General features: G+C 51.3%; 1 protein-coding gene across 1 annotated transcript in view; it reads right to left on the bottom strand.

Moving 5' to 3' along the window:
* PTK7 (protein tyrosine kinase 7 (inactive)) overlaps positions 1 to 25,787 on the bottom strand; it is a 632,664-nt gene that overhangs the window by 22,120 nt on the left and 584,757 nt on the right. The window contains exon 19 of the mRNA XM_085610156.1: positions 20,036 to 20,214. Coding sequence (XP_085466282.1) covers positions 20,036 to 20,214 — 179 coding nt within the window. The remainder of the gene's footprint in view (positions 1 to 20,035; positions 20,215 to 25,787) is intronic.

Here is a 25,787-nt window from a genome sequence, read left to right as displayed (position 1 = left end):
CCCGTGACCCAATCGCGATCCGTGAGCCACCACTGCAACTGCTGTGCAGTGCCCTCCGAGATCAAGACATGGTCGGACAGGTTGCCGTGATGCTGGGCCCACTGAAACTTCAGGTCCCACTGCAGAGCCCGCATGCGCCGCCTGGCGTGATGCACTAGTAGGATGCAGGAGGCCATCAGCCCCAGAAGCCGCAACACTAGCCTGACCGAAACCCAGGATAGAGGCCGAAAGATGGGAGTCAGGGCCTGTATATCCCGGACCCCCTGCTCCGGTGGATGGACCCGGAACTGCGCCGAATCGAGAACCGCTCCGATGAAGAGGAGCTTCTGAGAGGGGCTCAGGTGTGACTTCGGCACGTTGATGGAAGACCCCAGCAAATGCAGGAGATCCGCCGTAGTCTGGAGGTGGGAGACGACTGCCTGGGGCGAGCCCGCCTTCAACAACCAGTCGTCGAGATAGGGGAAGAATGGAACCCCTGATCTGCGCAGAAGAGCTGCGACCACCGCCATCACTTTCGTGAACACCCGAGGGGCACTGGTAAGGCCGAAGGGGAGCACGGTGAACTGAAAGTGCTCCTGACCCACCGTGAACCGCAGGTAACGCCGGTGGGCCGGCAGGACGGGTATGTGGAAATATGCGTCCTGCAAGTCCAACGCTACCATCCAGTCTCCAGGGTCTAGGGCAGCTAGAACCTGAGCCAAAGTCAACATTTTGAACCATTCCTTCCGGATGAAGGCATTGACGTTCCGGAGGTCCAAGATAGGGCGTAGGACCCCTTTGCCCTTCTTGGGAACCAGAAAGTAGTGGAAATAACAACCACGACCTACTTCTGGGCTCGGAACGAGCTCGACGGCCCCTTTGGCCAAGAGGGCCGAAACTTCCTCGTGGAGAAGATTCAAATGATCCCCCGAGATACGGTGGTGCTGCGGTGGCATGGCTGGAGGGGTCGTCTCGAAGGGGAGGGAGTAGCCCCTTCGGACGATTTGCAGCACCCACCTGTCCGACGTGATGGAACGCCAGTGGAGCAGGTGATGGCGAACTCTGCCGCCCACTGGCGTGGAATGGGCCTGAAAGCTCGGACTAGGAAGGCTTTGAGGCGGATGCTGCCGGGGTGGATGTGGACTGACCGCGTCGTCCTCCGGTACCGCCTCGGCGGAAACCACGTCCGCGACCGCGTGCAGGCTGGTTCTGCGGCCGGTGGCTAGGCGGACGTGAGGAGGTGCCCCTTCCTTGGCCACGAAAGGAGCGAAAAGCGGAAGTTTGTGGCTGCGGGGCCGAGAGGCCCAAGGACGTGGCCGTAGCCCGGAAGTTCTTGAAGCGAGCCAGCGCACTGTCCGCTTTGTCACCAAAAAGGCGAGCGCCATCAAAAGGCATGTCCATGAGGGTGCTCTGGACATCCCCTGAAAAAGACGTGGACCGCAGCCAGGCGTGACGTCGAAGCGCCATCGTGGTAGAAATCGCCCTACCCAGCGAGTCCATAGTGTCGAGTCCACATCGGATTGCATGGCGCGCTGCATCTCTCCCATCGGCCAGGGCCGAGGAAAGCCGCGCCCAGGCCTCCTCCGGGCACAGTGGCAGCACGTCCTCCACCGCATCCCACAGAGAGTGGGAATAACAGTCCAAGAGACAGGCGGTGTTCAAAGACCGCAGGCCCAAACTGAGCGAAGAGAACAGCTTCTTACCAAACTGTTCCAGTCTCTTGGAATCCCGGTCCGGAGGAGCGGACGGGAAGGAGGATTGGGAGGTAGAGGCCTGGATAACCAGACTCTCGGGGGTGGGGTGTTGGGACAGAAAACTGGGGTCGCCCGGAGCAGGGCGGTGGCACCTGGCAACGTTCCTATCCACAGGAGGGACTGTGGAGAGCTTGGACCAGGTGCCCTGCAGAACGTCAGTGAGGGCCTCATTGAATGGCAGCAGAGGCTCAGTGGAGCATGCGGCAGACTGAAGCACCTCAGTGAGGATGTTAGTCCTCACAGCCACGGCAGGCAGCTCAAGCCCAAGGGCTTTGGCCGCCTTGCGCAGCACCACAGAAAAAGCTGCACCCTCCTCCGAAGCCACAGTCGGAGGAGAGATGAATCCAGTGTCCGGAGAGGTATCCAACCCACTGGCCTCCCCCAGTTCATCTGCCCAGTCCTGTGCAAGTTGGCTCTGAAGGGCCATAGGTTCATCAGACCCATCCCAGTCGCCCCCGTCATCCGATTCCTGGTAAACAGGAGGAATGATCGGAGCAGGTCGATAAGACAATATGGGTCTCTAGCGGCGTCGAGCGGCGCCGCATCGGCGTCGGGACCGGACAGGGGCTGAACCGGGGATCGACGTCGACCGGAGCCAGCGTCAGGGGTGGTATCGGTGTCGGCGCAGGAGGCCTAACGAGGTCTACCGGCGTCGACGGGGGCCCAGGCTCAGGCCCCTCGGGGACCTGCAGCGTCGGGTCCGGAGCCTCCAACGGCGCCGGGGCCAGAGCCGCCGGCATGCGAGGTCGCCCAGTCGAGTCCGCGGGGCCCGAAGGCGCGCCAGCGGGCGTCGACGGCGGGGCCAGGCTCCTCATGGCCGAGAGGAGGGCACTTGTAAGCGGGTTCGAAGGAGGACGCTAGAGCGTGGGCTGCTGTATAGAATGATTTTTATTGTCGTATACAGGGTAGGTATGTAGGAGGGAAGCAAGTCCGGTTTCCTGGTGAGGCGGTCGTCTGATCTCTGAGGTCCGAGTCTTGCTCGTGGGTGGGGCGTGGTTTACAGCTGACTGGAGGAGCTCCGGTGCCGGTGCCCAAAAGGAAAAGAGAAGACTATCGTTAGTCTCACGCCCCGTTCAGGCACAATCGTGAAGGAGGGGAAGTGAGGGAATACACACACCAGTGCAGCGGTGACCCAGTCCGCGTCTCGTGTGGGGGGGGGGGGGGGGTGTTTTGTGAGGAGGGGGTATACACACTATATACACGGCGGCGAGTGGTGGCGTCTAGAGCCGCCCTCCCTTCTCCCGCCTCCCGACCCAGCCCGAGAAGCGATCCCGTACCTTGGGATAGCCACACTCTCCCTTGAGCGTGGCTCGGTGGAGCGTGGTTGCGGAGACCACCTTGCTCCGGCTTTCCCTCCTCCGAATCGCTTCTGCTCCTCGCTGGTTCCTCCGTTCTCCCGTCGTCTGGCCGTCACTCTCTTCCACCTCGGCTCTCGCTCTCTCCACTTCCTCCGGTGTCGTCACACACCCGGTTCCTTGTTTCGAGGATATTTATTGGCTGCCGGCTGCTTAAGTCTGCACAGAGGGCGGTAGTGACTGGGAGGGTTTCCCAGTTAAAGCAACAGGCGTCCTCCGGGGAAGGTCCGGTGTCGGATGAAGTCCACGGATCGTCCTGGGGAGTATAAATCACAGGCTTTGTCATGTCGTGGTGTGCCCACCAGTCCCCCTCGACGAGGGGTTGTTCCCAGCGTTCCCCGTGACACTCCTCCACCACTGGATTCTCCCGCTCGGGGAGAAGACATGTCCGAGACAGGTAGTCTGCACTGCCGTTCTCTGACCCTTTACGGTGTTTCAATGAAAAGGAAAAGGGCTGTAGGGCAAGGAACCACCTGAGGACCCTAGGGTTGTTAGAGATGTTATGGCTCATCCACTGCAGGGGTGCGTGGTCAGTATATAATGTAAAGTGTCGCCCCTCTAGGTAGTAACGTAACTTGTCGACTGCCCATCTAATTGCGAGGCACTCCCGTTCTATCGTGGGGTATTTGGTCTCCCGAGGAAAGAGCTTCCTACTAATGAACAGTATGGGGTGCTCTATGTTATCATCAAGCACTTGGGACAGCACCGCCCCCAACCCGTGATTGGAGGCATCCGTATGTAATATGAATGGCTTGGAGAAGTCCGGGGATGACAACACGGGGCTGGATGTTATGATGGTTTTTAGGTCCTGAAAGGCGTTCGTCATTTCCACCGTAGGTTCTTTGAAGATTCGGGGACTCACGTTTTTCTGAAGGGTGTTTGTCAGTGGGGAAGCCAGATCGGAGAAGTTCGGTATGAATCGTCTATAATACCCGATTAGGCCCAAGAATGCTCTCATGTCTCGTTTTGTAGATGGAAATGGTGTGTCGGTAATGGCTTTTACCTTTTCCGTCTGGGGAGCAATGAGACCGTGCCCCAATACATAACCCTAATAGTTCACTTTCTGGAAGGCAACCCTCGATTTCTTTGCGTTCACGTGGAGACCTGCGTTATGTAGAGCCAGAAGAAGAGTATGCAGGTGTTGGAGGTGCGTGGGCCAATCCGGGCTGAAGACGACTATATCGTCTAAATAGGCTGACGAGAAATCCTGGTATTCCTTCAACACCTCATTCATCAGACGTTGAAAGGTGGCCGGGGCACCGTGTAGTCCGAAGGGCAGGACCGTAAATTCGAAGAGGCCGTCCGGTGTTGAGAACGCCGTCTTTTTCTGGTCTGCTTCCCTCAACGGCACCTGCCAGTAGCCCTTTGTTAGATCTAGCGTGGTGATATATTGGGCATCTCCCAGCTTCTCTATCAGTTCGTCGATGCGAGGCATAGGGTAGGCATCAAAGGAGGAGATGTCATTGAGAGCACGGAAGTCCATACAAAACTGTATGCTTCCATCTGGCTTAGGCACCATCACTATTGGTGAGGACCATTCGCGTCTAGACGGGCGTATCACTCCTAGCCGTAACATATCCTGTACCTCTTGCTGTATCGCTTCTCTTCTGGCTGCTGGTATGCGATACGGTCTTTGTTTGATGATTTTCCCTGGAGGGGTGTCTATTCGATGTTCTGCCAAGTGCGTTCTCCCCGGGGCATTGGAAAACAGCGAGGCGTGAGTATGTAACGTCTGCAGCAGTTCCTCGGTCTTTTCCGGGCCTATGTCTGGGTTGATCACCAGGTGGTGTAACGTGTTAGGTTCCTTCGGCGGAGTGGGTACCGTGAGGTTCGTGTTCTTGGGTGGGTGTCCGATCGACTTCTTTAACAAGTTGATGTGAAACACCTGTGTTCGTCTTGGGGTGATCTGTAGCCTATAAGTAGTCTTTCCAAGGGTTAGCACTACTCGGTATGGTCCCTTCCATTCCTTCAGGAACTTTTGTGAGGATGTAGGTAGCATCACCAAGGCCCAGTCGTTTATTGCAAGAGTCCTCCATCTTTTCCCTCGATTGTAATATCTTGCCTGTTGTTCTTGTCGTTTCTCCAGATTTGAGTAGGCTAGGTCGCGGAGTTTCCCTAGCTTAGATTGTAACTCCTGTGTGTACTCTAACATCTCTCGAGTGCTCTATGTCTTCTTTCTCCCATGCGTCCTTCGTCATCTCCATGAGACTCCTGGGTCTTCGTCCGTACAACAACTCAAAGGACGAGCAGCCTAGACTGCTCTGTACCTGGCTCCTTATAACGAATAGGGCTAACGGTAATATCTGGTCCCATTCTTTGCCCTCTACGTGTAGCATCTTTTTGAGGGTTGCTTTCAAGGTTCCATTATAGCGTTCCACCAACCCGTCAGTTTGCGGGTGGTACACGGAGGTTTTGATCTGGCGAACATCAAGGATTTTGCAGACTTCCTTCATCAGGCGAGAGACAAACGGCGTGCCCTGGTCAGTCAATATTTCTTTCGGAAAGCCGACTCTTGAGAACAGCTCCACGAACCGGTCGGCTATGTTCCGGGTGGTGGGGGCTCCTAAGGGGAATGCCTCCGGAAAGCGTGTAGCATAGTCGACCACTACTAGCACATAGGTATGGCCTCGTTTTGTACGAGGTAGAGGACCTATGAGGTCCATCCCCACTCTTTCGAACGGGGAGCCTATCACGGGGAGGGGTTGTAGTGGTACAGCTGGGGGTCTCTGTGTGTTCCTCGTCTGGCATACTGTGCAGGACTGACAATGTTCTTTGGTGTCCTTGTAGATGCCAGGCCAATAGAAGTGTCGGAGAATGTTTTGTGTGGTCTTCTCCGTCCCTGTATGTCCTGCCGTGAGGTGGGAATGTGCGAAAAAGAGGACTTGTTCTCTAAAGGATCGGGGCACTATGAATTGGTGTGGTTCGGAGGGAGCTCCCTGTCTGTAGAGTAGGTCGTTTTTAATGAGAAACCGGGGATATACTACAGGGTCTACTCCTATGGATCTGTGTGCATGTTCCCATGCGTTTAGGAGTGTGGCATCGTTGGCCTGGGCGAATCGAAAGCTACGATTCAGGAGCCAGGGTTCTGCCGTTATCAGGGCTGGGGCCGGGATGTTCTCCCTCCTGATAGGGTGTTCTTCCCCCCCTCCTGTCTTAGACAGGGCCATGCGGAACATATCTTGGAATTGGGGATTATCGGTCCCTATGATTAGCTCTTCGGGAAGATGGTCAAGGACTCCTACTCGTATCTTGCTCCGGGCCCCAGAGGGTTGTACCACGGGAACATCAGCCACTGGATACGGCTTAACGTCCCCATGGACACACCGAATGTGTACGAAAGCGTCCGGTACAACTTGTTCAGGAGCCACCCACAACCCCTGAATAACGGACTGCCTACATCCCGAATCCAGCAGTGCGTGTAAGGATGAGCCATTTACCTGCATCTGAACGTGAAAAGCGGACCCCATTTCTGCGGTGTAGAGGATAGACTTGGGTATATACCCCACCTCCATGGGTTCGTCTACGGGTCGTTTCCTTGGACAGGCCCGGGCGATGTGACCCCACTCCCCACAGTCAAAGCATTGGGGTCCCCTCGGAACGGGAACCTCATATCTTGTGGCACGACCTTTTGGGGGTTCAGGGATCTTTGGTTTCTTCTCAATCCGTGTGGGGGTGTTGCGCATTTTCTCCAGGTCCCCGACGTACCCCTTTGGCTGTGCTCTGGAGAAGGTAGTGGCCATTTCTACGGCTTGTTCCGCCGTCAGGTGGGTGTGTTGTTTAAGCCACCTCTGGGTGTGATAGGGCAGGGCCTCTAAGTACTGCTCAAGGTATATCTTTTCCATTATTTCCTCTTTGGTACTTGTACCGGGACTAAGCCATTTGTCTGCTGCCATTTTCAATCGGAAATAAAGGGTTTTTGGATTGTCACCAGGAGCTCCTTTCTCCTTGCGGAAGCGAACCCGATAGGCTTCTGCGTCAAGGCCCAGGTGATCCAGAATGAGGGCCTTAATAGAGTCGTACGGGGCATCACCGGTGGCATTGGCCACCTGATATGCGGCTTGAGCCTCTCCTGTCAGCAGGGGGGCCAGGAAGAAAGGCCACTTCTCCACCGGCCAGCTACAGGCTCTAGCGACCCTTTCGAAGTTCGTAAAAAACGCATCCGGATCGTCTCCCTGGACATACTTTTGTAAGGATATTCCGGCAGGGGTGGTGTGGCGTCCGTCACTCCCGGTGCCCACCACGGGGTTGGTTACGGCTCTCTGTAACCCCTCCAACTGGGACGTTATCGTGTCCTTAAAGACCTCCCTGTCTGCGCTCGCAGAAGCCATCTGGCGTTCTAACGCCCATTCCAGCTTCTCCTGCCCCTTGATCACATGCTGTATCAGTGCGTCCATCTTGATGTACAGATGGGTCCTCTATGCCCGCATTCTCCACCAGTGTAAGCGGGTTCGAAGGAGGACGCTAGAGCGTGGGCTGCGGTATAGAATGATTTTTATTGTCGTATACAGGGTAGGTATGTAGGAGGGAAGCAAGTCCGGTTTCCTGGTGAGGCGGTCGTCTGATCTCCGAGGTCCGAGTCTTGCTCGTGGGTGGGGCGTGGTTTACAGCTGACTGGAGGAGCTCCGGTGCCGGTGCCCAAAAGGAAAAGAGAAGACTATCGTTAGTCTCACGCCCCGTTCAGGCACAATCGTGAAGGAGGGGAAGTGAGGGAATACACACCAGTGCAACGGTGACCCAGTCCGCGTCTCGGGGGGGGGGGGGGGGTGTTTTGTGAGGAGGGGGTATACACACTATATACACGGCGGCGAGTGGTGGAGTCTAGAGCCGCCCTCCCTTCACCCGCCTCCCGACCCAGCCCGAGAAGCGATCCCGTACCTTGGGATAGCCACACTCTCCCTTGAGCGTGGCTCGTCGGAGCGTGGTTGCGGAGACCTCCTTGCTCCGGCTTTCCCTCCTCCGAATCGCTTCTGCTCCTCGCTGGTTCCTCCGTTCTCCCGTCGTCTGGCCGTCGCTCTCTTCCACCTCGGCTCTCGCTCTCTCCACTTCCTCCGGTGTCGTCACACACCCGGCTCCTTGTCTCGAGGATATTTATTGGCTGCCGGCTGCTTAGGTCTGCACAGAGGGTGGTAGTGACTGGGAGGGTTTCCCAGTTAAAGCAACAGGCGTCCTCTGGGGAAGGTCCGGTGTCGGATGAAGTCCACGGATCGTCCTGGGGAGTATAAATCACAGGCTTTGTCATGTCGTGGTGTGCCCACCAGTCCCCCTCGACGAGGGGTTGTTCCCCGCGTTCCCCGTGACAGCACTGAACTCCGCCGGCGTCGCGTCAGTCCCAGGGACCGTCGGGTATGGGGACTTGCGCGGCGCCTGCGGAGCCGCGGGGGTGGAACCACCCGGACCCTCGGCCGAGTCGCACGGCGAGGGGAGTCCGAAGAGCGGTGTCGCTTCTTGGAGTGCCTCGACTTACCTGAACACTTCGAGCCAGACGAGTGACGATGTCGAGTGCGGCTCCGCGACCGATCCTTGGACCTCCTCCTGGACCGGGATCGAGAGCGACGCGGAGCCGAGTGGCGAAGCTTGAGAAGCTTGCGGGACCGCTCCCGCCTTGCTTTCGAGGTCAGGGCCATACAATCGGAGCACGACGCCGCGTCGTGGTCGAGGCCCAAGCAGTACAGGCACCGGCGGTGATGATCGGTCAACGACATCAGTCGGTGACCGTCGTCGCAGGCCTTGAAACCAGGCATCCTACCGGCACCAGAGTCGAGAATTGACCAAAAAAAGAGTCAAAAAAGTTAGTCAAAAATTGACTAAAGGGGTAGCTCTCCCAGATCTGCGCTTACTGGTGCGGAAAAAAGAAAAACGGACGTCAGCGCGCGAGGGCGGCGGCTAAGTACTCCGACAACGTCATTCCGGCGCACGACGCCGACGACGGATGCGGAGCCGCAGACGACGCCTAGCGACACGCAAGGGGTATTGCTGACGAAAAGTCTTCCGGATCCAGTCTGACGCCTGGGGATATTCTAAGGTGAGGAATCTAACTAACGTGTTTCTTTCAGATGTTTTATTTGGACAGAACAAAGACACTGAGGAAATCAGAATGTTTGTTTATTAACTATGGTCTTGTTAATACAGGTTCTGCAGCTTCCAAAAGATCCATTTCTAGATGGATCATTTCTTGTATTCTTCTGTCATACCAATTGGCCAACAAATCCCTTCCGGGGAAGCCTAAGGCCCATTCCACTAGAGGGAAAGCTTCTACCACGGCTCTCCTGAGGAATGTCCCCATGGCGGAGATTTGTAAAGCAGCTACATGGCGATCAATTTATACCTTTACTCACCACTAATGTTTAGATGCTGACACACAGGCAGATGCTCAAGTTGGGCAAGCCTCACTGAGAAACTGGTTTGCTAATACTGTTTAACATGTGTACGTCTATTTAATTCGCTGTTTTTTGCTCGTCCGCTCGGAAGTGGGTATGGGCTTGCTACTCTATTCAGTGCTTATGACTATTGATGAGTATCCCCTGGAAGAGAAGGATAAGTTACTTACCTGTAATCCTAGTTCTCATCCAGGGGTATACTCAGTCATAAGTAACCCTCCCGCCTCCCCGGAAGAGCATTAACAGTTTATATGGTATTGTTGCATCTTAGATGAAGGTTCCTACAGGTGTCTTATACCGTACAAAAGAACTGACCTAACTGTCACCTGTGGTGCATGATGGGAGCAGGGTCTCATGGAGGCCTTAAAGGCAAGGTGCTCAGGGTCTCTGAGGCCTTAAAGGCGAGGTGCCAGTTTCCTTTTCTGTACAGGGATGTTCTTGATTTATGCAGTCTTCTTTAGGCTAATTGCCTGCCATTACCTGTTTTCTTTGATGAAAATAAAAGATTTTTGCGGAATACTATTACTGTACATGTCCTTCTAGAGAAATGCATGTAAATCTGGCTTCTTAGCCTATTGGGTATGTTTAGGGCTGCATATTTTTATGTTATACATGTATATGCGTATATTTATCTTGTACTATGTACTCCTTTTCTACTACATACACATATATATGTATTTTTGTATATGCTACGGGTTCCCGCACGTGGGCGGAGATAATTCAGTGCTTATGACTATTGATGAGTATCCCCTGGAAGAGAATTTTTATTCTGCCGGTGGTACTGGAAGAATTCAGTTAAATTACTAATAAATTCCGCCGCTCTGCCGGTGGAATTAATGAACACTGATTTTTAACTTGTGATGCTAAACTGAATGGGTACTAGGTGTGTATGCGTTTTAGATTGTCACGTGACCTAGGAATGGCCCAATCAGGCCACGAAGCTCCGACAGCTTAAACTAATATCTTTTTCCCTCTAATAGATGCATGTCACTAGTAACAAGCCTATATGTTGTGACGAGACATCCACCCATATGCAAATAAAATAATTCAATAAACCAACAAATACTCATGCACATTTCCACATCGCTCACGATAAATGAAAACTGGTATGTATACATTACGATGTTCTTCATCTTTAAATCATGTGACCTCCGGACTATGCAGAGACGTATGCGTGTGCCAGATTAAACATGCGCTTGCTTGCCTCGGCCCCTGCTGGGGCTCTTCTTTGGCTGCAGCCTGAGCAGGCCCTGCCACCAGTTCAGTGCCAACCTGGCTGACATTCACATGTGCTTCCGCAGCAGCGGCAAGAACGTGTGGTTCGACTACCAGTGTCAGGTGAGGTCTGCTATGTGACCTAACGCGAGGTGTTTGCAAGTTGTCTGACCGTTTCATGTAAAGACCACCTTCCCCGCGTTGAGCCCGCCACCTCCTGCTGTACCCCTTCCACAACAGCAGCATTCAGGCGATCATAATTATGGCGGACGAAGCAGCTACTTTAATTGGTTTTATTCCACAGAATTTTAATGTAACTTCGCGGATAAAACTCTGCCCACACCGTCCAGGAACTTCCACTACCCATGATGCACCTCAATGGCAGTATCCTCCCTCAGGCAGCCCTTTTTTCCAGTAATTAAAATCTAGTAATAAAATCCTTAAATTGTTTTTTGGATACCCAGGATAACCCAGCGAGCCACTGCTAGGCCAACGACAAAACAAACACTTCAGACAGTTTAGCTTATAGTGAGTTAATCCAACAGCTGCTGCACCAAGCCACAAACCTGTCGCAGTGTACACCAATCTCATAGGTGGGAGCCTGGCTGCCCGAATAACATCAATGACCTTGGGAGGAAGATTAAAGGAAGCCAGCTGCCGCTGCTCAATCTCCATGCATGGGGGTGCAGACTGTGGAGGCCCCATTGCCGCAACAGCAGATCCGCCCAAAGCGGCAGCTTAACTGGAGGACAGATGCTCACGCCCAGGAGTTCTGGCTACCACAGGTCACACCTTCCTGGAACAATCTAGGTCTACCAGTCAACCTTGATTTTCATCAGGAACTTGAGATAAGAGTGGTAGAGGGGGGGGGGGGAGGCATACAGGAGTCCCAAGCTCCACTCTAGGTAGTATGCGTCACAGAGAGAGCGCCTTCTTGGGAGCTGAAGCAAATGAAAAAGCTGACATTGCAAGTTATCGGCTGTGAAAAGATCGAACCAGGGTCCTCCCCACCACTGGAAAACGGTCAGTACCATATGGGTTTAACTGCCATATGTGAGCCAGTAGGTGTCTGTGTTGGAGTTGGTCCACCCTGGCATTTAGAGATCCCACCAGGTGGTTCACGACCAGAGAAATACCCTAGCGAGTCAGCCACATCCTGACACAGGACCCAAGACCCCACTCTGCCCTCTTTTTCAGTACCACAGTGCGGCAATGTCTGTGAGCACCTGTACTAGCCACCCTTTGATGGGGGTTAGGGAGGGCTTCAACACCAAGTGGATTGCCTTAACTCCAACAAACTGACGTGGAGGCAATTTCCACAGGAGAATAGAGTCGTCTGTTCTCCACCTCTCCCCAGGCCAGTAGAGATGCATCCATCACAACCGTCAGCTCTTGGTGGGGCAAGGACAAGAGTGTCACTAGCCCAAATGTCCTAGCAGCCACAACTGCAGATCATTTGCATTTTCCTCTGAAATCTGGATGGAATCCTATAGGCTCCCCTGTTGCTGTGCCCACTGGGACCTCAGATCTCCCCCACCACCACCCACAAGCAGTCTGGCAGGGTTGACTAGCAGGATGCCCGAAAGCAAAACTCCCAGCAGTCTAATGTCCTACTCACTGGACGGAGGCTGAACATGTAGATCACAGTCCGAATGTCCCAGATTCTCCGCTCCTGTGTGAACGCATGAGATGGAATTGTATCAGTGAAAGACAATGGCTTCTTGCAGGCCCACCTCCACTTTTTGCCCCCACTGACTATTCGGTACTGGTGTATGGACTCTTTGGTGCAGTGAGCTTTGCTGACCAGGCTTTGGTGCCAGTCCTCTGACCCTTAAAACGTGTATGTCTAATGAATACCCACAATTGGCATATGTGATCTTACTTATAAAAACACATGTATATGGTACCGTGGGTACCTAGGACCTGCAAGTTACGCGTTTCTTGTGGACTGAGACACACTGTGCTACCACGAGTGTGACAAAGCAAAGCATCCCTCCTACTCTGCCACCGCTGACGAGCAGAATGGGCTTTAAACTGCTAACCCAACTTTGCCATTTAAACCGATGGCAAAGCCCGAACCTTCCTTGTTAACATTTATGAGTCGCCCCTAAGGCATGCCTATCGAGCCCTAAAGGGAGGTGTATCATAGAAAGGCATGTGCTTTTATCAATTTTACAAGTTCTGACAGTAAAAACCCGACTGTCATTTTTATTGTGGAAAGGCGAATAGCCCTATTTGGGAGCATGAAGTTACACGCTGACAGCTCAGGAGTGCGAACTCTCAAACGGGACTGCTAAATATGGCACTTCAAGGATGACGCAAAGTGCTGCCTTAAATCAGGCTTGGTGCTCAAGTAGAAGTTAATGGAAATGATGTTCAAATGGCAACTTTAGAAAGTTGCCACCTTGTTGCTTAAAGTTTTCAGTAGCCATTTATGGCTGCACACAAGCTGCTGTTCTCAAGACCGCCTTTTGCTCTCCTGGGAAGAGGTGAGAACCACACCCGGAAGAGGGAAAAAGGACGTGCTGAGGAAAGAGGTGTGACATCCTACTGCCAGCATGACCAGTGGGAGTGTGAGCTCAAAAGGCAAGCTTCTAAATAGAAGCCCCCTTTGAAGGGCAAATGGTAGTCACACTAGAAACGGGCTGCTCTTCTGGTTAGGCAGACAGGCTGGCATCTGGGGCAGAGAAGGAGAAGCAGTTGAGAAACCAGGTTTTCAAGGGGAGTGTAGCCCCAGGTATCCTTGTATCTAGGTTGGCTGGGAGCGCCACACCAAAAGAAGGGTTTTGCCATATTGGGGTGGGCAGAATAATGCATTCTGGGTTATCTAGTTGTCACATTTTGCAGGATGTCATCGCGAGGCATGAGGGGAGCTGGTAGTCCATTGGCTAGTTAGCCGCCACATCCCCTAGCTTTGTATTGGGCATTAAAGTGGCACCCCTGACACTCGGACTGGAGATCATGTCTGTACTGGAGAAAGGACGGAAGAAGGACTCCCTGCTGTTCCCTGGACCCAGCAAAGAGAGGCTGCATAAAAGACTAGACTGCACCTTGGACCAGCAAATAAAGGACTGTGCCTGTGGTGCAATGCTCGTGAAAAAGTGCCCACGGGCCACAAACAGAGAAGGTGACTCCAAGAGTCAGGTGGCTGACTGCCTGTTCCGGCTACAGAGCCACAAAAGCTGAGAAGCCTGCGCCCTTCAGGGCCCAATGCCAAGAAGCCTGACTGCCGCTGGAGGCCGAGGTGCAAACTGAGAGACGAGTCCTGACCCTCAAAAGTTCCACCTGAGTACGATGGACACGGGAGAGTCTTCAGAGTGCAGTTTAGTCGCCCAACAAGAAAATTATTGCAACTTGATGGGAACTGCTGGGTTTGCTGTAGTCGGAGATCAGTAACAATGGGTTTTGTGCTGCACTTCGCCCGTACTGCAGGGGACATCGACCCCCTGAGGCTATTTATTGCTTCTTTGAAAAGTCATATCTCTGGAACCCTCTGGTGGATTTTTGCAGTTAACGTGTTGATTTAAAGATAAAATATACAAGCTATGTTTATAAATTGGTGTTGGATACATACTTGTGTTGCTTCTTATTTAACTGTTTTGGTGCTACTTAAAGCTTTACACTTGATCCTTTGATAAAGCCGGACTGTCCTGGGCCACAGCTACACAGGACAGAGCTAAGGTTTTACAACCAAACCTGAATGCACTTAATACAGGTGTGTGCCATTATTACAGTGAGGTCGCACAACCACAAAACAATGCACATTTCCTCTCAATCAAGGATGCCTTTGATGAACGGAAGCGTCTGCAAAAGAGTTGTGTGACTTCGGCACATTGATAGGGAACCACAATGATGTTAGAAGGTTCGCAGTCTTCTGGAAGAGGTCTCAGACTGCCTGAGGTGAGCTGGCCTTAAACAGCCAGTTGTCGAGGGAGGTAAAAACTGGCCCAAACAACTTCTAAAGGTGTACTGCAACCACTGCCATCACTTTCGTCAACATCCGAGGGGCACTGGTACAGCATAAAGGAAGTACTGCAAACTGAAAATGCTCCTGGCCCACCGTGACCCAAAGAGAACACCTGTGGGCCGGTAGGATGGGAATATGAAAATCCATCCTCCAAGTCCAACACTACCAACCAGTCTCCTGTATCCAGGGCAGACAGGACCAGTGTGAGAAAATGGGGTCTGGTGCAGTACCCCAACACCCACCCCCCTCCCACACCCTTTTTGCCTGGCTGTTGAAGCAACTTTGACTATAATGTACTGGCGTCCTGATATCCAGGTTCCCAGTACCAGTGTTCTTTCTCTAAAAACATGTCCGCAAGTCATACTTCTGCCCCCGTTTAAGTCTCTAGTAAGTGGTACCCTGGGTACCTAGGGCCTGGAGGCTAAAGTGTCTCCCCTGCGATCACCTCACCAGGACCAGGACACTGCCCCTGCAGCTGGCATGCCCCTGAGAGGTAAAAAAAATTACTACGTCGACATGGCACACTGCCTGTGTGCCATGTTAGCTAGGACTACCTAAGATATAGGCAAGTCACCCCTCAAGCAGGCCTTACCAGCCCTAAGGCAGGATCCACTATATCTCAGGTGTTGGCATATCTGCATGAACAGATATGCCCCTACAGTATTAGGGTCTATTCCCTAATATAGTAAGTGCCAGGGAAGCCATAGAGAGTACATGGACTGGGAACTCGGCAACTCGAGTTCCACAGCACCATGGTGGCTTCACTGAACACAGGAGCGTTTGGTACCAAACAGCTGCGTGTAACAAATCCACACTGATGCCAGTGTGAGATTTTATTATTATTATTATTAACACTTAATCGCATAGCTACCATAAGGCATCCCAGCACCAGGGGAAGAGCAGAAGAGTGAGGGAAGCTTATAGGTTGGTGTTCTGGAATAACCATGTTTTGAGCTGCTTTCGAAAGGTGAGGTGGTGTCTCTGAATGCAGATGCAGGGGAAGGGTATTCCACAGCCTGTCTATGCTGCATGAAAAGGAGCTACCCCCACTTCGCATCCTTTGGATTTTAGGGATGACGGCCAAGCTCAGGCTCGCAGAGCAGCAGAGTTTCCTATCAAAAGTTTTATCAAAACATGTACTCAGAAGGTGCCCCCTGAAAACCTACGCACTCTGATGTGGGCACTGAATGCCGTAAGTTAGCAAGCCACACACAGACATGTTTCTGGACCCCTGGGTAGAGAGCCTCTGCTCTCTGGGATCAGAAATAATTCACATCCTGGGAAGGTGCGTCAAACCTCCTCCCAGGAGGGTCCAGAGCTCGAAAGGGAAGCTTCAAAGGCCTGCCGCCACTGTAATGAAACCCCCCAGCCTTTGCTGCTAGCAGCAGAAGGCAGCCCCAGTATACACCCCCACCTTAGGCAGCAAAACCGGTGGGAAAGCGTAGGAGAATAGGAGGTGTGACCCCCTCTGCCAACTCCATCACTAAGGTGGGGGAGGCTAGGTGAAGCACATCTTTCAGTCCCCGCCATCTTGAAGATGGGGAGACTCCTCCAATCAGGGCTAGGTCTATGCCTCCTCCCACAGGAGGGTAGCATAATAGACGGTGTAGTCACCCCAGGTAAGGTGCCCATTGGCCCTACCTGCTACTCCCCTAAAACACCCCAAATTTTAGTATTTAGGAGCCCCCTCAGACCTAGAAACTAGATCTGCTTTCCCAGGCTAAAAAAGTAGATCTGCAAAGACCTAAGAAGAAAGGTGGCCTCCCTGCAGAGACTGAAGATGACGACAGCATAGGCCCCAGCCCTGGCCTGTCTCTAGCTTTGACGACCAGGTGACCTGTTTTGCAGCCAGAGACCTCTGAAAATCCCGGGAGGACTGTTGCCTCCTAAAAAGACTCCAATCTCTCCACGACAGCATCCCTGTCCAGAAGAAACCAACTACAAGGACTCCGGATCCAGGTGGATCTGCGTGTACTGCGCACATTGTACCAGACACCCACAGCTTGAATTAGAGTGACCCACCTGTCCAGTATAGTCCCTCCAGCGATGCGGACCTCGAATCCAGCATTGGTTGCTCTTTCTTGGCCTTCACAACGGCGCATGTAGTGTGAATCCAGAGGCTCCCCCTGACGCAACCGGCAAGAAGACTCAAATGTCAAAAGGTACCCTTGAACCCAAAGCCCTTGGGCCTTGGTGAGCTCAACCAACCATGCCCCTACAACCCACTACATCTCTACTTACCTCTGCTGTCTGTGGTCTTCCTCCTGCTACCTCGGGTGACATGCCTGCAGCCTGTCTGAAGAGCACTGGGCACCAGATGCTGAAATTGCACCCTGCACCTGGCTGACCCTGTGCCGCTGAGGGTGTATGTTTGGTGCACCTTTGGGGCGTCCCCCGACCCCTGTGCTTCACCTCCCTCCCAAATGCTTGGCCTCTGCAACTGATCTACTTACTCGAAGCAGTGCAGCTCCATGCACCCCCAGTGTCCTTTGAAAAGCATTGGGTCGAACTCACCCGTCCATGTATCGCTGCTGGTCAGTCCTGGTACTCACCTGACCCTTGCCCCTTGCAGAGCTTTGGGCCCGAACACTGAACTGTGTGATACTTTCCTGTTTAACCACAATATTACTTTCCTAATAGGATAACATTGAACTGTTCAGAAATTGTTCTAAGCGTCAACTTTTGAAAATAAAATGTAGTTCTATTTAAATACATACCTACCTTATTGCGAAGATCTTGGTCTTAAAAAAAACTACTAACAAAGTACATTTTTCATCAGAGGATAAGCGTGGACCCCGGTCAGATCGCAGGATGGAGAACCTTCAACCAGCAGACAGAGGGGCCTTGCAGCAGCACCACAGTAGAACCTCTGAGGAAGCCATGGGGGAATCAGCGTGGACCCCGGTCAGATCGCAGGATGGAGAACCTTCAACCAACAGACAGAGGGGCCTTGCAGCAGCACCACAGTAGAACCTCTGAGGAAGCCATGGGGGATCAGCGTGGACCCCGGTCAGATCGCAGGATGGAGAACCTTCAACCAGCAGACAGAGGGGACTTGCAGCAGCACCACAGTAGAACCGCGGAGGAAGCCATGGGGGAATCAGCGTGGACTCCGGGAAGATCGCAGGACGGAGAACCTTCAACCAGCAGACAGAGGGGACTTGCAGCAGCACCACAGTAGAACCGCGGAGGAAGCCATGGGGGAATCAGCGTGGACTCTGGGAAGATCGCAGGACGGAGAACCTTCAACCAGCAGACAGTGGGCCTTGCAGCAGCACCACAGTAGAACCTCTGAGGAAGCCATGGGGGATCAGCGTGGACCCCAGTCAGATCGCAGGATGGAGAACCTTCAACCAGCAGACAGAGGGGACTTGCAGCAGCACCACAGTAGAACCTCTGAGGAAGCCATGGGGGGGAATCAGCGTGGACTCTGGGAAGATCGCAGGACGGAGAACCTTCAACCAGCAGACAGAGGGGAGTTGCAGCAGCACCACAGTAGAACCTCTGAGGAAGCCATGGGGAGGGGGGGGGGGGGGGAGGGCGGGGGGAGATTCAGCGTGGACCCCGGGAAGATCGCACGATGGAGAACCTTCAACCAGCAGACAGAGGGGCCTTGCAGCAGCACCACAGTAGCATCTCTGAGGAAGCCATGGGGTATCAGAGTGGACTCAAGCTACGTCTTTCACAGCGGTGGTCCCCCTTCTTGTCCTTTTACTAAACAAAGACACATGTTTCTGGTTCCTTTTGTTATGAAACCAAATATACCCTAAAATAGGCCTAGGTAGTTACACAACCTTTTACCTATATTTGTCCTAACTGTTTAGTACTGACCTTTTATCTAGTTAGGTGCTGCATAAATGTTGTGTGGTTTCCTCCGAAAACTAGCCTCATTTATTATGCATGAGGATTCTCAGTATCACAGCAGGATTACCATCTTCTGTATAGTAACTGTGTAGAAGGGTCATCACCATCGTCATCCTTGGCCGACATGCCCACAAGACAATAACATCTATGGAATGCCCCAAGGGTACCTTTTGGGTATATAAGCACTGCATCTTTGCTGGGCAGACCAGAGGAGAAAGACTTTCATGCTGACACGAGACGCTGAGGTCCCTGCACACAGATACTCCAGCAACGCAGTGGTCTGACATCCCTCGCGGGGTGTCCATCTCGAAGACGGGGTCCCGCGCTCTCTCACATCAGGTAATGGGGTTGGCTCTTTCCTAGGTGGATTCTTAGCTATACACCTACCTACATACATGCTAGGTACATCTAGTTAGGGTTAGCATGGTAGGAGTGCACATTTTTACTGTAATGTACTTATATGGCTGTATATATTCACTGTTTTAGCATCTATGGTAGAATTCTACCTTTTATTTACTATATTGGCGCTTGTAACTATATATCTGTTTCTGTCTCACGGCTGTTGCAGCACACTAGAATGCCGCTGGTTCAATAAATGGTTATTGAACATGTCCCCACCGTTTATTCTGTGCATTTTTCTGAGACTAATTGAGCACGAGTTGTGAGAAAGTGGCTGGGCAAAAAGTACTATACTGTTGCCATGATCCCTGAGGGGACAGGGTTGTCATGTTCGATAGCCCCACAACCTTGGTAAGGTTGTGGGGCTTATAGTGGCACTGTGAGCAAGCTGGTCCACAGACAAAACATATCTTTTGGGGGTGTCTGGAATCAGTGTGGACACCAATCCCTTAGTTTATGTTGTCTAAATGCGCAGATCTTGTATAGACTTGTAGGAACTACACAACCCTTTCTCTTACACACCATTTTCAGGTGCATTAGACAGCCTCTCAGTGTCACAGTGAAGGAAGAGAAAGACCCAGGCTGCTATTGCTTTTCTTGCTTTCATTTAGAAATGAAACAATATAGTGGCTTGGAGAGGCAGTATGGAGAGATAAAAAATCTTACCCTGACAACGTTTTTTCACAGGGAAGAGATTTCCAAAAGAAGTCAAGTACACAAAACTAGAATTCTCTAAAAAACGTTTGAAGGAACACTCTGTGGGTTGGTGTTCTACAGGGCAGAACTATTATATGCAGATTAGTGTTTCCCCGCTGAGCAGAAAAATCATCTTGACTGATTGTATTCAGTGTAATCCACAATTGGTCATGAAACAATAATTCAAAGACCAATAGGTCTTTGTTATTTTGAAATGAGAACATGATCACAGACGAAAAGAGTTTCCAGCATAGACTCACCAAGTGAAAAATAATCTCACAAGGATAACAAAATCAACTTTACATCCTCGGTCTGCCTCAGGTTCCAACTAAAGTAGTCAGCAATTAATTGTACAAGCAAATCTTACACTATGCTTCCAAAGAGCAACACAAAAGAAAATGTACTTGAATGTGTCCTTGTAATACATACCTGACAGCACCTCGTCATCCGCCAACTTGGAGTGTGGTAGCTCCCCATGTGTGAACACCTCCCACATCAAGACTCCAAAGGACCACAAGTCGGACTTCGTGGAGAAATCATCCTCTAGCACGGCTTCTGGTGGCATCCAGCGAAGGGGTATCCAGGCTTGGCGGAAGTGATAGTATTCGCTAAAGAATAAAACAACAAATATAATGGCAAGAACGTCAAAACATCACCACAAGCTGATCCTCCATCACGATGTGAACATGCTTTGAGTCTTTCAGGTCCATCCATGCTGTTCTAATCCCTACATCAACCTCCTCTGCACTCAGTCTCACTCACCATGCAGGCACGCATTTGTAAACTTTGGATCAATTCATCCAAGAAAGTGCCCCATATCTGTGCAAATCCCTCATCCAACTCTTAAAATGAAAAATAAAATTAAAAAAAGACTTTAGTCAACATTGTGCTACTAGCACTTAACGTCTGTGAAACATTATTTACATCACCACTTGAGAGTTATGCAAGCTCATATTTGGTTGTCATTTCATATTACTTGTGAGCCCGTCTGTCACTGAACATATGCAACCTAGTACGTCATTTCCAATCATATTCTATAAATACTGTAAAGATGTATTTTAAAATGTGGGAGACTAACAAAGTCCATACATAGGCGCAATCTACTAAGTGATTTCCAACTCTGAACACACTGCATTGCTGTAATTGGCTCACCTATAAGGCAGCTGTTTGGTTATTCACTGCATCACTGAGTTACCAGGTGTGTCTGGTCATTTCCTACTTCTGTAAAGTGCTCTGAAGCATCTGAAGCCTTGAAGGCACTACAAAGCATAAGAATCGAAGACCATGCCTGGTAGACGTTCGAAAAAGGTAACGTGTTGACATTTTACTAGCAGAACATTGTTGTTTTTTGTGATCCATCTGACCAGCACACCCACAGAAATTAATAGATAATACAGAACTCTTCATTACAGTTCAGCACTACATGGGAGTACGATAAGGATTTACAATCTGTATCAGCAGGTTTTAGGCGCGTTATTCAAAGACCAGTCAGTGCCCCACAGACATACCTGTGGGTCCTGTGGTAACCTCAGTTTGCTCATGTCGGTGAGGCATGCACTACAATTAGGACATATTGTCCTAAGCCGTTGTAGCAACAGACAAGACTAGGTCATATACAAAATCCCAGCCTCTGCCCTCCATGCCACTTTGAATATCTTGAGGGACATTCCAAATAGATGGTGTACCCTTTTATGGATTTTCGGTGTTCTAAGAGGCCAAATTTCAAAATCATGTTGCTGAAACCCCGTTTAGTGTGGTGGCATGCCCTTCCCTGAGTTTTGTCCTCGTTCGGTGTAATCTCCTTCTCAATGTCCCCTGACGATGAGAGACCAGTCTTCTTTGTCCAAGACTGGTATGGTGTAATCTCTTTCCTACTGTCCCCTGATGAGGGGAGACCAGCCTTCTTTGTCTAAGACTGGTTCGGTGTAATCTCTTTCCTACTGTCCCCTGATGAGGGGAGACCAGCCTTCTTTGTCTAAGACTGGTTCGGTGTAATCTCTTTCCTACTGTCCCCTGATGAGGGGAGACCAGCCTTCTTTGTCCAAGACTGGTTCGGTGTAATCTCTTTCCTACTGTCCCCTGATGAGGAGAGACCAGCCTTCTTTGTCCAAGACTGGTTCGGTGTAATCTCTTTCCTACTGTCCCCTGATGAGGAGAGACCAGCCTTCTTTGTCCAAGACTGGTTCGGTGTAATCTCTTTCCTACTGTCCCCTGATGAGGAGAGACCAGCCTTCTTTGTCTAAGACTGGTTCAGTGTATTCTCTTTACTATTGTCCAATGACCGGGAGAGACAAGCCTTCTTTGTCCAAGACTGGTTCGGTCTAATCTTTTTGCCACTGTCCCCTGGGAAGGAGAGACCAGCCTTCTTTGTCTAAGACTGGTTCGGTGTAATCTCTTTCCTACTGTCCCCGAGAAGGAGAGACCAGCCTTCTTTGTCCAAGACTGGTTTGGTCTAATCTTTTTGCCACTGTCCCCGAGAAGGAGAGACCAGCCTTCTTTGTCCAAGACTGGTTCGGTCTAATCTTTTTGCCACTGTCCCCGAGAAGGAGAGACCAGCCTTCTTTGTCCAAGACTGGTTTGGTGTAATTTCTTTCCTACTATACCCTGACGAGAAGAGACCAGCTTTCTTTGACCAAAACTAGTTCGGTGTAATCTTTCCTGTTGTCCCCGACGAGGAGAGACCAGCCTTACTTGTTCAAGACTAGTTTGGTGTGCTCTCCTTACCATTGTCAGCTGATGAGGAGCTGTGAGAAAGTGGCTCTGTATATACTGTTCCCTAATAGGTACAGGGTGTACAGAGTCCAAAGTCCCCCAGAGGCTGATAGAGGTCAAAGTTAGGTATGACCTTACTCTCAAAAGTGGTAGCTTGGTCGAGCAGTAAGGCAGTATCAGAGGACAGTGTAAAGCATTTGTTGCACACACTCAGTCAGTAAATGGTCTCACACACTCAAGAACTGAACTCTAGGCCAATGGTTTATATAAAAAATATATGGTTGTTTTATTTTAGAACCAACAATAGGTATTAAAATATACTTTCTCAGAACGAGATGCTTTATATAAATACTTTTGCAATATGCAATTGACTTTTGTAGGAAGTTACAAGTGGTTGCAATAGGCAACACAATTCTAAACACAATAATGCATTGAGTTCAAGTTTCATGTTATTTGCCACAGATTACTTTTAGGATTACTTTTGGAATTCCAGGACTGGATCCTAGATTCAGTCCTGGGTCAGTACTTGGAATTAAGTGATAAAAGTCAACTTAATTACTGTGATGATTTTTAGACAATATTTTGCTATTTGAAAAGTTGACACTTAGAAAATATTTCATAGAAAACAGTCAATGATTCCCTATGGCAGAAAATTAAAGTTGCAGGTATAGTACGTGCTCGTTACTTTTGTAATCCAGTACTGGGTGCCTAGACTCAGTACTGGGACCTTTATCCAAAATAGGTAAGTAATTACGTTTTCAGATATTATACGATTTTTAAAGAATATTTAAAGATTGCAGAAATTGACACACAAGAAATTTCACAGAAAAACAGTCAATGATTTCCTATGGGTGAAAATTGGGTTACTGGTAAGTACAGTTGTACGTATTTTTCAGAGTCAGTGCTGGGCACCAAGATCCAGCACTGGGAGCTCACCTAATAGCAGGTGAGTATTTTCGTTTTCGTTACTCGGCTGATTTTTGGTGAATATTTTAAGATTTGAAAAGTCCACACTTAGAAGAAATTTCAGGAAAAAGCCAGTCAATGTTACCCTATGAAGAAAATTGAGTTATCGGTTTAAAGGTAAGTACTCAACTGGCAGGGTTAAGGTTCTGGGCATAGACTCAGGGGTCTCCCAGGGTCAGGTAGGTACAGTTGGTTCACCCTCAGCGGCACAAGGGCGGCCGGGTGCAGAGAGAGTTAGGCCCAATGTTATCCTATGAAAGGTAGGGGGGCCTTGTTTGGTGGCTGCTGATTAGCAGGCCACGCGGCTGTGGGAGCTGGGCTCCTGGTCACTTACTCAGGGCAGGTGGGGAAGTAGATAGGTGTAGAGGTTGCACTGCCAGGGCCACTCGGGCGGCTGGGTGCAGGGTGCTTTTGAGCCTTCGGGCGCTCAATTGATTGCAATGGGAAATCTCTGGTTTAGAAAAAGACTGCAAGCTCGGGGACGAAGATTCTTCAGGTGCAACCACCACTTCGAGAGGTAAGTTGGGTAGTTGGAGGATAGGTAGGTACCCCGGGATTGGGCACAGGGGGCCACGGGCCACGGGCGCCTTTTGGTGTCGGGAATCTTACCCTCTGTTGATCGCGGTTGGGGGGGGGGAGGGGGCACCTGGTTCTGAGGCTGCAGGCTTCTTCAGGAGTGTCGAGGGAGGTCCTTGGGTGCCGGACTCGGGGTCACAGTCGCCATGGGGTCGTCCTCGTGGTCTTTGTTCATTCCGGCACAGGCCAGGCTTGGCTGGTGCAGAGTGTGCTGGGTTCGCAGTTCCGGGCTGCTGCAAGGGATTAGAAATAGGTTTTGAGTAGAGCCTCTACTCATGGGAGTCCCAGGGGGCTTAGAGTCAAAAGGTAGCCAGGTCCTCCGGGGTTTGTGAGGTTGCTGGCCGAAAGAGGTGCCGGGTTGGAGCAGGAGCAGGTTCGAGGGTCGACAGGCCGGTAGGGCTAGGGCCAAAGCAGTTGGTGTCTTCCTCTTCTTAGCAGCTGCAGGGCAGGTCTTCTTTCTTCTTGCTCTTCTTCGGATTTCGGAATCTGGGGAAGGAAGGTTCAGGGTGCCCCTAAATACTAGATTTAGGGGCGTTACAGGTAGGTGAAGGGCAGGGACCAATGGGTCCTTGTCCTGGGGTGGGTACACACCCTATCCTGCCTCTCTCCTGTGGGAGGGGGGCAGTAGCCTAGTCCTGATAGGGTAGGGCTTCCCATCTTCAAGATGGCGGGAGCCCGGAGATGTGCTTCACCTCGCCTCCCCCACCTGAGGGGTGGGGTTGGCAGGCTGGCACATCCCTTGTCCTTATTTGGGGTTTCCGGCCAAGCTTCCCGCCAGAGTGGGGGGTTGCAGAGGCCTGGGGAAGCTCACAGAGGCGGCATGCTTTTGAAGCTTCCTCCTGCCCATCCTGGGGGAGGAGATTTAGCACCTCGCCCAGGATGTGCATTGTTGCAGGCCCAGGAGAGCAGGGGCTCTCCTACCCAGGGGTCCAGCAACATATCTGCTGTGTGGCAGCCTAGGCAGCCTCAGAGCAGACGTGGATTGTAGGTTAGGTTTAAGGGGGCATCTCTAAGATGCCCTCTGGGGTGCTTGGTACATTAAATCCCACACTGGCATCAGTGTGGGTTTAATGTGCTGAGAAGTTTGATACCAAACTTCAGTCTTCAGTGCTGCCTTTATGGTGCTGTGGAGTTCGTGTTTGACGAGCTCTCAGCACCATGTAGTCTTAAAGGGCAGCACTGCACTAACAGTGCCCAGGAATGGACCTGGGTACTGTAGGGGCACAGGGCTCAAGCTCCTGTGCCCACATCACTGGCATAGGGCACCCAGCTAGAGGGGTGGATGATGTATGCCAGGGCAGTGTAGGTTGTGGGCATGGCACACAGGGATGTGTGCCATGTCGACTCTTTGTTTTGTCTTGCACCCAGACACCCAGCCTGCAAGGGCAGTGTGTGGGTGTAAGGGTACAGGGCCTCTAAGGGTGGCACAATGAGTGCTGTAGCTCTTAGAGGCCTTCCCTGGTCACAAGGCCCTGGGTACCTAGGGTACCATTTACCAGGGGCTAACATGGGGCCAGGGTTTGCCAATTTGGGTTTTGTGTTTTTAGGGAAGGAACATAGGCCCTGGGCACCTGATTGGCAGGAGTCCAGGGTACAGTCAGTCAAAGTACATTCAGCAATTCAGCAAAAAGTGGGGGCATACCATGCAAGAAAGATGGCACTTTCTCACAACCCCTTTAGCAGGCCTCACAGCCCTAAGGCAGGGTGCACTATACTACAGGCGAGGGCATATCTGCATAAGCAGATGTTCCTCTAAAATATTGGGAAAAAGCAAAAGAAACAATTGATGGATGGAATGCTGAACAATGTAAACATTCACCCCCAGTCACAAAGATGTGGGTTTAATCCTTCGTTCTTTTTCTAACCATGCTACCCCAGTTTGGACCCAGCCATCGGCTGCAGGTGGTTCAGAATGCTGCTGCACGGA

Source organism: Triturus cristatus, chromosome 6 (genome assembly GCF_964204655.1).
Source record: "Triturus cristatus chromosome 6, aTriCri1.1, whole genome shotgun sequence".
Classification (NCBI taxonomy): Eukaryota; Metazoa; Chordata; class Amphibia; order Caudata; family Salamandridae; genus Triturus; species Triturus cristatus.
The sequence above is the reverse complement of the archived record's forward strand: the minus strand, read 5'-3'. Positions and strand labels throughout refer to the sequence as shown.